At 26.2% G+C, this 10,823-nt stretch overlaps 3 protein-coding genes across 5 annotated transcripts in view; 2 read left to right on the top strand and 1 right to left on the bottom strand.

The window, feature by feature from the left end:
- LOC106788101 (protein PF14_0175-like) overlaps positions 1-2,531 on the top strand; it is a 7,241-nt gene extending 4,710 nt beyond the window's left edge. Inside the window, exon 6 of the mRNA XM_014751053.1 lies at positions 5-2,531. Within this exon, the coding sequence (XP_014606539.1) occupies positions 5-2,145 (2,141 nt within the window). The 3' untranslated portion in view covers positions 2,146-2,531. The remainder of the gene's footprint in view (positions 1-4) is intronic.
- LOC106788115 (metalloendopeptidase OMA1, mitochondrial-like) overlaps positions 1-10,823 on the bottom strand; it is a 212,597-nt gene that overhangs the window by 121,474 nt on the left and 80,300 nt on the right. The gene's annotated exons all lie outside the window — the stretch shown is intronic.
- LOC106788107 (kinesin-like protein KIF20A) lies at positions 2,658-9,554 on the top strand. Of its 3 annotated transcripts, none has more exons than XM_014751065.1 (15): positions 2,658-3,127; positions 3,418-3,928; positions 4,003-4,624; positions 4,703-5,139; positions 5,216-5,429; positions 5,501-5,936; positions 6,025-6,318; positions 6,438-6,591; positions 6,696-6,931; positions 7,036-7,246; positions 7,580-7,950; positions 8,027-8,128; positions 8,216-8,373; positions 8,463-8,586; positions 8,704-9,554. In XM_014751065.1, the coding sequence occupies exons 2-15, from the start codon at positions 3,418-3,420 to the stop codon at positions 8,755-8,757; spliced, it is 3,924 nt and encodes a 1,307-aa protein (XP_014606551.1). In that variant the 5' UTR covers positions 2,658-3,127; the 3' UTR covers positions 8,758-9,554. The 3 variants fall into 3 exon arrangements, with proteins under 3 accessions (XP_014606551.1, XP_014606552.1, XP_014606550.1); XM_014751066.1 differs by having other exon boundaries at positions 2,659-3,127; positions 5,231-5,429; positions 6,693-6,931; XM_014751064.1 differs by having other exon boundaries at positions 2,659-3,127; positions 6,693-6,931.

The raw sequence follows: 10,823 nt of genomic DNA, 5'->3' as shown, positions 1-10,823 counted from the left end.
GAAGAAGAAGAAGAAGAAGAAGTTGAAATTGAAATGGAAGTTGAAGAGCAGGAAGAAGACAAAGAAAATACAAAACTATCCGAAAATATGAATAAAACAAAAGAAATAGATAGCAAGAATACTACAATATCTTGTGAAGAAGAGGATAAGGAAATAGATGACGAGAAAACAAATAAAGGATCTTCAAATAAAAAATTGAATATTTCTGATGTCAAAAGTGAAAAGAAAAAGAATAATGAAGCTACGCAAGAAACTCAAAATGATACGACATTTACAAAAAAGAATAAAGAACCTAATATCTCATTGACATGTAGTACTCCTAAAATCGATGTCTTATCAAAGCAAAAATTAAGACATAATACTTCTAAAGGGGAAAACGATAGGAAATCTACAGATAAAGTTTTAACAAATGAGGAACAAGAGAAAGTACATACAAAAAATCTATCTGCTGATAATTCTGAGATAAATACATCAACAATGAGTAATTTAAAAACTACAAAAAAGAAATGTTCTATAAAAACTAGCTCTTCGGCAAGTTATACAGAATTATTTGATGATCAAACATTTTCTAAAATGTTATTATCTAAGAACCGTTTAAATAAATCACTATCACAATGCACCGAGATAACACCTAAGACAAAATTTTTAAGGAAAGAAAAGTTAAATGATAGCTTTCCAAATATTAAATTAGAAGATAAGAAAAATGTCTCTAAAACAATCGATATCAATGATCATAAAGAAAATACTAGAGAAGAAGATGAAAATTCGAAAACTATTACTGCAGATGTCATTGAGGAACTAGAATCGAGCTCATCTGCATCAACTAAAAGGAAAAGATCTGCAGAAATGATTGATCTAAATGATCAAACTGAATTGAAAAGTAAAGAAAATAAAGTAAGTACCAAATTGGAAAAATATAATGGATCTGACAATGAAAACGAAAACTTTGAAAGTGAACTTAAAAATGATGATAAGAAAAAGACAACGAAAAGTAAGAAAAATAAAAAGAATAAAAATGCTAAGAAGGAATTGGAGACAGCAAATATTGCTACTACTCCAATGGCGAAGAAAAATATGGATAAAGATGAAGAAATGGAAAATGTATCTAGTAATAATGAAAGTAAGACCAAGAACAAGAAGAAAAAGAATAAATATAAGAAAAATATAGAAATTCAAGATAAGAGTAATGAAAAGCTTATGACTATGGCTGAGATTGATAACATTCCAAATAAAAAGACAGCAAAGGTAACTTCAGAAGTTTCAACATTGCAGGTAAAAGAAAAATCAAAAAAACTATTACGGAAAGATACAATTAAAAGTCCAGATGCAGAAGAATCTGTTAAAAGACCTTCAAGTACTCAATTCATTAGATCAAAACATGAAGCTTTAGAAGCTGCCAAACTTGCAATTGAAAAGATAAAAGCTGACAGAGATAAGAAAAAAAATAATCAAAAAGACCAATCGCAAAGAATACAGCAACAAGAGAAAGAAAACAAAGTAAAAAAACCAGGTCAAATAATGACCAAGATCTCTACACAAGGAATTAAACGACTTCCTGCTGATGTTATAGAAAATCTCTCTGATGTACCGACTAATCCTATCAAAAAACAGAAATTAATAGATAAATCTGTGCAACAAATGACAAAGAGTGGATTTACAGGAAGGACAAAAAATAATCGAAAAGACCAATCGCCAAGAATACAGCAACAAGAGAAAGAAATTAAAGTAAGAAAATCAGATCAAATAATGACCAAGATCTCTACACAAGGAATTAAACGACTTCCTGCTGATGTTATAGAAAATCTCTCTGATGTACCGACTAATCCTTTCAAAAAGCAGAAATTATTAGATAAATCTGTGCAACAAATGACAAAGTCACATACATCTATGACAAAGAGTGGATTTGTAGTAAGCTATGTTACGAAAGCAAGAGGAGTTTCTTCAAATTCTGGTAGTACAACAGAATTTAATATTACTAATTTACAAAAAACAAAGAAACGATTACAAAATGTTTCTCCTACTACAATTTTTTTTAAAAATAAGATGTTAAATAGGAATTCACGATATCCAACTTCTTCCTATATAATGTATCTTCAGAAACAAAAAGCAGCTAACAAAGATCAGCGTTTTACCAAACAACAATAAAATATCTTAATTAATAGTTTAAAATATAATAATTTCTATTTCGCAAATTTTTACGTTATTTAATAACAATTATTGCTTTTAATATGGATAGTAATATCATATAACTAAACGTGTTCTCTGCTATATTTAATTAAATAATAATAATTATATGTTATAGAAATCAACTTGTTATACATACATGTGTATCCTTCAGTTTGTTTGTTTCTATAAGTTTTACAGAGCGAAAAATATCCTCAAAAAATACTATATAAAATAAATTATCAATTTGTTTGTTCGTTCTTTCATTTTGTTTATTTCCAAATATGCTGTTATTTACAATATAGATTTTATCATTATGATTATAGTATTAAATGTAATTCAATAAAAAAAAAAAAGAATTGTTTCAATATTCTTCTTTTATCAAATAAACTTAATATGAAATAAAAAATAAATAATAATTATATATACATATTATACATAAGTGTACAACTTTGTTTCTGTTGTTTTTTTTTTTCCTAATAAATTTGAGGCTTTATTGTAAAGAACTGATTATGCATTTATGATTCAAAGTATTGTCAATAGAAATAGAAATAATAAAACAAAGAAAAGTGATTGGTAGTTATATTACGATATCTTGCATATTTCCGACTTTCTGATTGGTGCTCTTTTTTGTATCTATGCTTTCCGAAGAAATCATTGGTCGTATAAAAAGGAACGAACGAAGCAATACTAGAGGAAAATTAACTATAATGCTAGAGGGAGCTACACGATCTTTTTACCAATCAGAATGAGTTTGATTATTGTTGTGGGATGTTTGAAATAAAGCAAAAACCGTTTAACGCTACAGTTAGAAGACGATTTACGAAAAGAGAAGGAATATCAACGACTGATTCTCGCTTAAAACTTGCATGAATTTGCTTCATAGATTTCTAACAATATACAATAGTTCTTGTTTAGTGAAAAGATAGATATGATATAGAAATAAATATTATATTTAACAAAGGTAATTGTTTAGTTATTAACACAAACATTTTGAATTTTGTATACTAACGATTTGTATTTGGAAAGTATGCCGATTCTTTATGTTTTAATTTCTACATTTTTATTTAGTTACAATATACTAATGTCTGTATATTTATTAAATTAATTTTATATCTTATATATTATATATATATAAATATATTTATTATTATTTATATATATATATATTTTTTGTGGAATTAAAGCATGTGATATAAATGTTTAATAAAAACATGAAATATTTTATTAATGTAAGATATTTCATTTGTGTAGATGAATAATGTATTAGATTCAATACGACTACCAGATAAAGATCATACACGTGAAGAAATGTCGTATTTATTTGGCAGAGATCCTAGTATTTTAGCATACGGACAAAGACCATGTCCATCTCAAGAAACAAAAAAAAATCTACTTTCTGCGTATGAAATAGAAGAATTTGATTCAACTGAAATCACACAATCCTCACTTTCTGATTCGCAATCTTTAAAAACACTTAAAGTCTACTTACGCTTAAAGCCATTTCCAAGAAAAATCAGATTAACACCTGAACAAGAAGATGCTTATAAAATAATTAATTCCACTACTTTGGTAACTAAGCTACCATATTTAGAGAGTAACAGTAGTTTTGCAAGAACTAAAAATAGTGATATAGCATGTAGAACTTATACCTTCACTCAAACATTTGGACCAGAAATAACGCAGTTACAATTATTTGATCAAGTGATTAAGCAACAAATGGTAGATTTCTTAGCAGGACAGAGTTGTAATGTGATGACTTATGGTAAGCACTATATATTCAAAATTCTTATTTATATTTATCTATATATTTTATGTGAACAAATCATGTTTCTATAGGTACAACAAACTCTGGAAAGTCACATACATTGCAAGGAACAATCACATCTCCTGGTATCATACCACGTGCCTTAGAATTTGTATTTTCTATAATTTCTCCAAAGTCTATACCTTCGTATAAACCTATACACCATAGCGATGCAATATTTCTTAGTTCTCTTGAACGAGCTCAAGAGTTAGAAGCTAAAACTAAATTGTTAAGTTTTAGTTCGGTAGATAAAAATCAATATATTAATACTTACAAGCAAATGCAACAAATATTACAAGAAGAGTCACCATTGAGAGCTAGCGAATGCACAGATGCTCATTATTCGGTATGGGTATCTTTTGCAGAGATATATAATGAAACTATATATGATCTATTAACTATTGATTGTCAAAAAAAGAAAGTACCATTAAAACTAGCAACTGATAATCATGGAAGAGCATTCATCAAAGGTTTGAATAATGTTTATGTTAACTCTGGTGCAGAAGCCTATCAAGTTTTAATGGCTGGTCAATATAATTTGAAAGTTGCTGCAACAGCTTTAAATGCAAGAAGCTCAAGATCTCATTGCATATTTACTATCAAACTATTGAAGTATTATTCTGAAAATTTAACTGGTTCAGTAGATTTAAGCACGTATGTATTTGAACATTTTGCTTGATTGAATTTTAATATTAAATTATTCATTATGGTTTTTCTTTTCTTTTCAAACAGGTTTTCTTTTTGTGATTTGGCTGGTTCTGAGCGTTTAAAAAAGACATTAAATATTGGTGATAGATTAAAAGAAGCTCAAAATATCAATACAAGTCTCTTGGTTCTAGGGAAATGTTTAAAATCAATTTACGACTCTCAATTAACCAAATTAAAAACTGAACCCGTCATTGGACCATTCAGGGAATCGAAATTAACAAGATTATATCAAAGAGCATTATCAGGGAGAGAACATATTGCTTTAATTGTTAATGTTAATCCTTTACCAAATCTTTATACAGAAACACAAAATGTATTGAATTTTGCAGCAATTGCAAAGAAAATAATCATAGAACCTAAAATAAAAGAAAAAAGAAAGGCTCATTCAAGATTTTCTAAACTAGTTCAGAAAAGTATGCAAAGTGTAACAAATTGGGACGCTATAACTTTGGAAAGTACAGGTGATAATATAATATGTATTATTAGCTAAATCATTTTCATTTTGGATAGATACCATGTGATTTTGAATAATAATAGATTGGTTAAATACAGATGTGGATACAGAGATAGAGACGGATGAAATTAAGTTTATTTCTTCTGAAGAATACGAAGACTTATTATTAACAAATAAACAATTAAAGAAGGAGATTACGAATTTAAAAAATATGGCTTTAACTCGTGACTTCGAAATTCGACAGGAAATGGTGGACACTTATACTGCCATCATAAAGAAGCTTGAGAATGATTGGAAGTATGTATTCATGCGTAGATAATGTATTTTTTCATATCAATATGTATTACTATATTCATAATAATATATAGGGCTCGCATAAGAGATGTTGAAGAACAACAAGAAGATACTCTACAATGGTCTATTAAACAAGTTGAAGAATTTTATAAACAAAAAATTAAGTTAAATACTCGAAAAAGGGTACGATCTGTAGAAGAAGATGATGATGATGATGATAGTAATAATAAAAATTCGAAAGATATTAAAGAGTTAGAATATGAAATTTCTCGTTTGAATAATAAATTAGGATCTATGCAAGATACTATTCATGAATTAAAAAAAACTAATCAAGTTTTGAAGGTAGAAAAACATAAAACTGAATTTGAATTGAGTTTAACAAAGGAAGAATTAAAATATACCAAATGTTTATTGGATGCTGCTCAGAAAGATCTCTGTCACGACGAAGAAACAGAACATTATATAGAAGAGATTAAATTACAGTTGTCTGCTAAGGAAAATCATGTGAAGGTAATTATTTTCAGCGTAACATTTTGTAGTCATAATAAATAATAATACATTGATTATTTATAATAGAATATTATATACAATATTTTAGAAACTTAAAGAATTTTTGAACGAAGCAAAAGAGGAATATATTGTTATTACAAATGATGCTCGAGAAAAAGAAAATCAAATTAAAGAACAAGAAGAAATAATAATAGAATATGAAGACAAGATAGACGATATGCAAGAACAAATTGATCGAACAAATTACTGTCTTTCAGAACAAGCTAAAACGATTGAAAAATTAGAAGAGAATAATCAAACGATGGCAGATAAAATAATTCAATTAAAAAATATGTTGGAGGTAATGAATGAAAGCAATGAAGATATTTCTTGCAAGCAGGAAGTATGTATACTCTACATATATATCTTTTTTAATTTATAAAAACTTTGATTTTTCTTTTAAATGTGTTGACAATTATTTTAATATTTTATCTCTTTCTTTTTTATTCTTCTTTTATGAAGACTTTAAGCAAGTCAGAAAAAAATAAAGGAAACAATTTTTCTCCGGATGTAATTGTAAAAGAAGAATTAACTGAGGAAGATGAAACACAATTGGAAGACAAAGTAGATACTTCGGATACAAAGAAAAATATTTCTGAAGAAAGAATAATAATTGGTATACGATTATCTGTTTAATAATATATAATTAGATTAAAACCAAATTATATCATTCTTTTGTTTTTCTTCCGGAAAAATAAATTACAATTAATCTTATAGAAGAATTAGAAAAAAAATTAACCCCGACGAAATGTGAAGAATCAACATCGAAGGAAGATAAAAGTTGCCAAACTATTACATTACTCACACAAGAAGTAATTTTACAAACTAGTATCTTAGAAAATGATGTAAAAAATATATCCATTCAAACGATTGATGATACGAATTATGAAGAAAGGGAAAAGGAATATAAAGAACTAAAAACGAAATTTAACGAAATAGAAACTGAATACAAAGAGGTACATGTAATTTATAATATAATATTTAAAAATATTAACACAAACAAATGATATTTCTTCATTAATCTAAACAAATGTATTACTGTTATTATTTCTCTTTAAAGAAATTAGGAAACGATCTTAAAATTATAGAGGAATTGCAAGAAAAAATTACTAAAATGGATATAGATTTAAATGAAAAGCAAAAAGAAAAAACTGCTCTGGAGACGTTGGTAGAAGAAAATGTAGAACAACAGCAAGCTTTGCAAAAGAAGTTAGAAGAATTTAATAAAAAAGAAAAAGATAAGGATGATGAAATATCAGCTATTCAAAAAGGTTTGTGATTTTGTTATTATTATTAAAACTTTATCAATGTATCCCAAATGCAAAGTATATTTTGTTAATAAATTGTAATAATGTTTTCTTTTTTAATAAAATATTAATATAGTCATTACATATGTTTTAAATATTAGTTCTCATATTATTATATTCAATGTACACATCAGAAAAGTATTACAATTACTTACATTTGAATAAACGTCCTCCATTAATGTAAAAAGTTTCTCGATTTTTTTTTTTTCTGGTAAACGCGGCTCTAAATTGTTAAAATAAGAAATATATTATATTATTGTTAATGCATATATATAATTATTAACATATTCTTAACAGAATTAAAACGAATGATACAAGTTAAAGACGACGAAGAAAAATCTATGGAAAAAGAATTGAAGAGTACACTTAAAATTTTGGATGATACCAAGAAAGAACTGTCCTGTAAGAACAAGCATGTGACTACTTTAGAAACACGTTTGGTTTCTTTAGAACAAATCGTGAAATTATTGGAAGATGCTCAAAAAGAGAAAGATGAACAGTATGTCGAAATAGATCAACTAAAAACATTCAATGATATGTTAAGAAAAGATTTAGCAAATAAGGAATATGAGATGGAAGAATTTCAAAAGAACAGGGATAAAACTGTGGAAAAATATGAACTTATGGTTAGATCTTTACAAGAGGAAATGGAAAAACATAAACGCGAAGTTGTATTTTCTTTATATTGAAATATATTTGATAATATATATATAATATTTTTACTAATCAATATATATTTTACAGGTTTCGACGTTCCAAAAATTATTATTTAGACAAACAACCCCAACATCAAGTAAGGATGAAATTAAGACATTACAATCTCGTATTGATTCCTTACAAAAAATGGTTTGTATATGTGTGTATGTTTCACGAAAACAAAACACACAATTGTTACTACAATTAATGTTCTTCTTCTTCTTTTTTTGTTTTTAGGTAAAAGATAATGAATCACAGAAACAAAAAGGAGATGAAAGCAATGCTGACAGTGAAACATTGTCAGTTGAACACTCTTCGAGAAGAAGAGGCAGACCTAGGGAAACTGCAATGGCAGTTCAATCTGAAGTCATTGATATATCAGGTTCAGAATCTGGGTAAGTATTGATATTTAATGACTCATTGTCAGTGAAACATGATGATACGTTGATAGATTATTATTAATGACCTGTTTATTATTTTTTAGTAAACGTTATGTAAAACCTGAGCCACCGAGTAGTGAGAAGGTTGAAAAGAAGCGTGTCACGCGTAAAAAGAAATTATTTGTAATGGATGACGAATTTATGCAAGATATTGATCCTGTTGAAATTGTTAGTAAAATCTTTTTATTATTGAGAATTTCAATTTTGATAAATATTTTATATATATTTTTGTATTAAATATTTATTACTTTATTTAATTTTTCTATTTTCGTTTTTTTTTTATAGAATATTACTCCATGCAATCCACCAGCCCGTAGTTTGAGAAGTAGAAGAAAGTAAGTTTTGGGTAATGTACATAATTGAATATTTATAAAATATATGACTTTTTCAATAATCCTTTTAATACTAAATAATTTATAAGTATTATTAACTCTTAAGCCACATTTTTCGTGATATATATTTCTGTTAATTAAAATAAGAATATGCACGAGTTGTAAATATTGTATATAGGTAATATCAAACTATTCATAATTACTGTTTTTTTTTTATCAATCTTTCTAATCTAATAGATGCATATTTTTATATTGAAATATAATTATAGCATATTTATACTATTACATTAGTAGGAATGATATTCCAATCGTAATATTAATACATAGGCATTGTTTAAACATTCCCACCATTATAAGAATTTATTTATATACACATATTTGTGTGATCTCTCTTTCAAAAAAAAAAGTAGAAAATAAAATATAGAATAGAAATTCTTTACTTAAAATGAAAATATCTTTACAACACAATTCTGACACATACTTATAGAAAAACAAATACAATCGTGCAAAAAATCTGTTTTTTTTTTTTTATCCATTGATATTGTAGCCATACGAAATGTTTACAAAATGATTATTAAATGTTATTTAAGTAAGTTAAAAATTATACAAACTTTAAGATAATAATTCTTTTTCTCTCCATATGGATAATGAGTTTTTTTGAAATTATTTTTTTATATTTCAAATTTAATTGAATGAATGTAAGAATGTACATTATGATAACATAAAATTAACTCGTTTACATATTTTTACCAGTTTCGTTCGCACGAGATTACTTAAGTGTATGTGTTAAGGATTTAATAAAAAGAATATGAAAAGAAAAAGAATAAAATGTGAAAAAAAAAAAAAAAAACAAAATGACTTTGTAATGTTTTCAATAAATACGTATATCATACATAAATCCTCTATATAATAATATATCAGTGATATTAGAGGAAGAATAACAAATTAATAAAAGACAGGATGATGTTTTATTTCTTTTTATTATCTTTTTATTTCTTACGATGTACACGACTTTTGTTGTTACATTCTCGCAATTATATTAATAATGTTTCCATAGTTCTGTATATTTTATGCTTGCGCCATTATATTTTCATTAATATTCATTATATATTATCATACTTTCAATGGAGTCAACAACATATATATATTTATTTATATGTATATATGTATATATTTATATAGCTATCGGGTGTCTTGTATGCTCGTGTTTTATGAGTGAATGCACTGTTAACCGTAAAGATAGCTTTATTATACAATTCACATTCATTTTAATTTAATTTATTTTATTTTATTTTATTTTTAGTTATTTATTTATCTTTTTTAATTAGGGGGTTGCCGAAGTACACCTCACACTTTTTGGCCATTAAAAGATTTTTGTTTACTATCTCTCTTTCTCTCTCTCTCTCTCTCTCTCTCTCTCTCTATTTCTTTCTTTCTTTCTTTCTTATATTTTTCTTTCCTTTATACACAGAGATTAAAAAGCGTTCGTTCGAAGAACCATCATCTTTTATTCTTAAATGTTATTATTACTATTGCAATTTCAAGATTTTTTTTCTCTTAACGAACACACCCGTTTGGGGGGAAAAAGAAAAATTAGTAATTTAGGATAACAAAAAATGAACATCGATGATTTGGAAACAAAATAAACAGAGAGTTTCTTTCTAACATTACACGTACGTACTCTATACATATATAATATATATATATATATATATATCATTAAAATATTATCGATCGGACCTTAGGCCAAAGTGAATTAACGATTTATTTCATCATTTTAACATTTTTTCGTCGCTCGTTGATATTTAACGCCATTACAAACAAAACAGAAAAGTAATTACAAGTGTAATTAAATTGTTTCTTTTTTTTTTTCAATATCATATACGTTGAGAGAGAGAGAGAGAGAGAGAGAGAGAGAGAGAAAGAGAGTTCAGAAATTTACAATTTTTTTAAAGAAAAATTTTTCTTTCCCCTCGTTTCTCTTCTTCTCTCATCCATTTTCTTTTATCATTCATAAACAATATATAATAATAATAATAATAATAATAATAATAATAATAATAATAATAATAA

This window comes from Polistes canadensis, unplaced genomic scaffold (genome assembly GCF_001313835.1).
Source record: "Polistes canadensis isolate GaletaPanama2010 unplaced genomic scaffold, ASM131383v1 scaffold_126, whole genome shotgun sequence".
Classification (NCBI taxonomy): Eukaryota; Metazoa; Arthropoda; class Insecta; order Hymenoptera; family Vespidae; genus Polistes; species Polistes canadensis.
The sequence above is the reverse complement of the archived record's forward strand: the minus strand, read 5'-3'. Positions and strand labels throughout refer to the sequence as shown.

Bases quoted from the DNA above. Each gene is read 5' to 3' on its own strand.
- LOC106788107 (XM_014751064.1), top strand. From the start codon at position 3,418: ATGAATAATGTATTAGATTCAATACGACTACCAGATAAAGATCATACA. The intron at 8,129-8,215 runs GTTTGTATATGT...TTTTGTTTTTAG, and splicing joins TTGATTCCTTACAAAAAATG to GTAAAAGATAATGAATCACA. The intron at 8,587-8,703 runs GTTAGTAAAATC...TTTTTTTTATAG, and splicing joins ATATTGATCCTGTTGAAATT to AATATTACTCCATGCAATCC.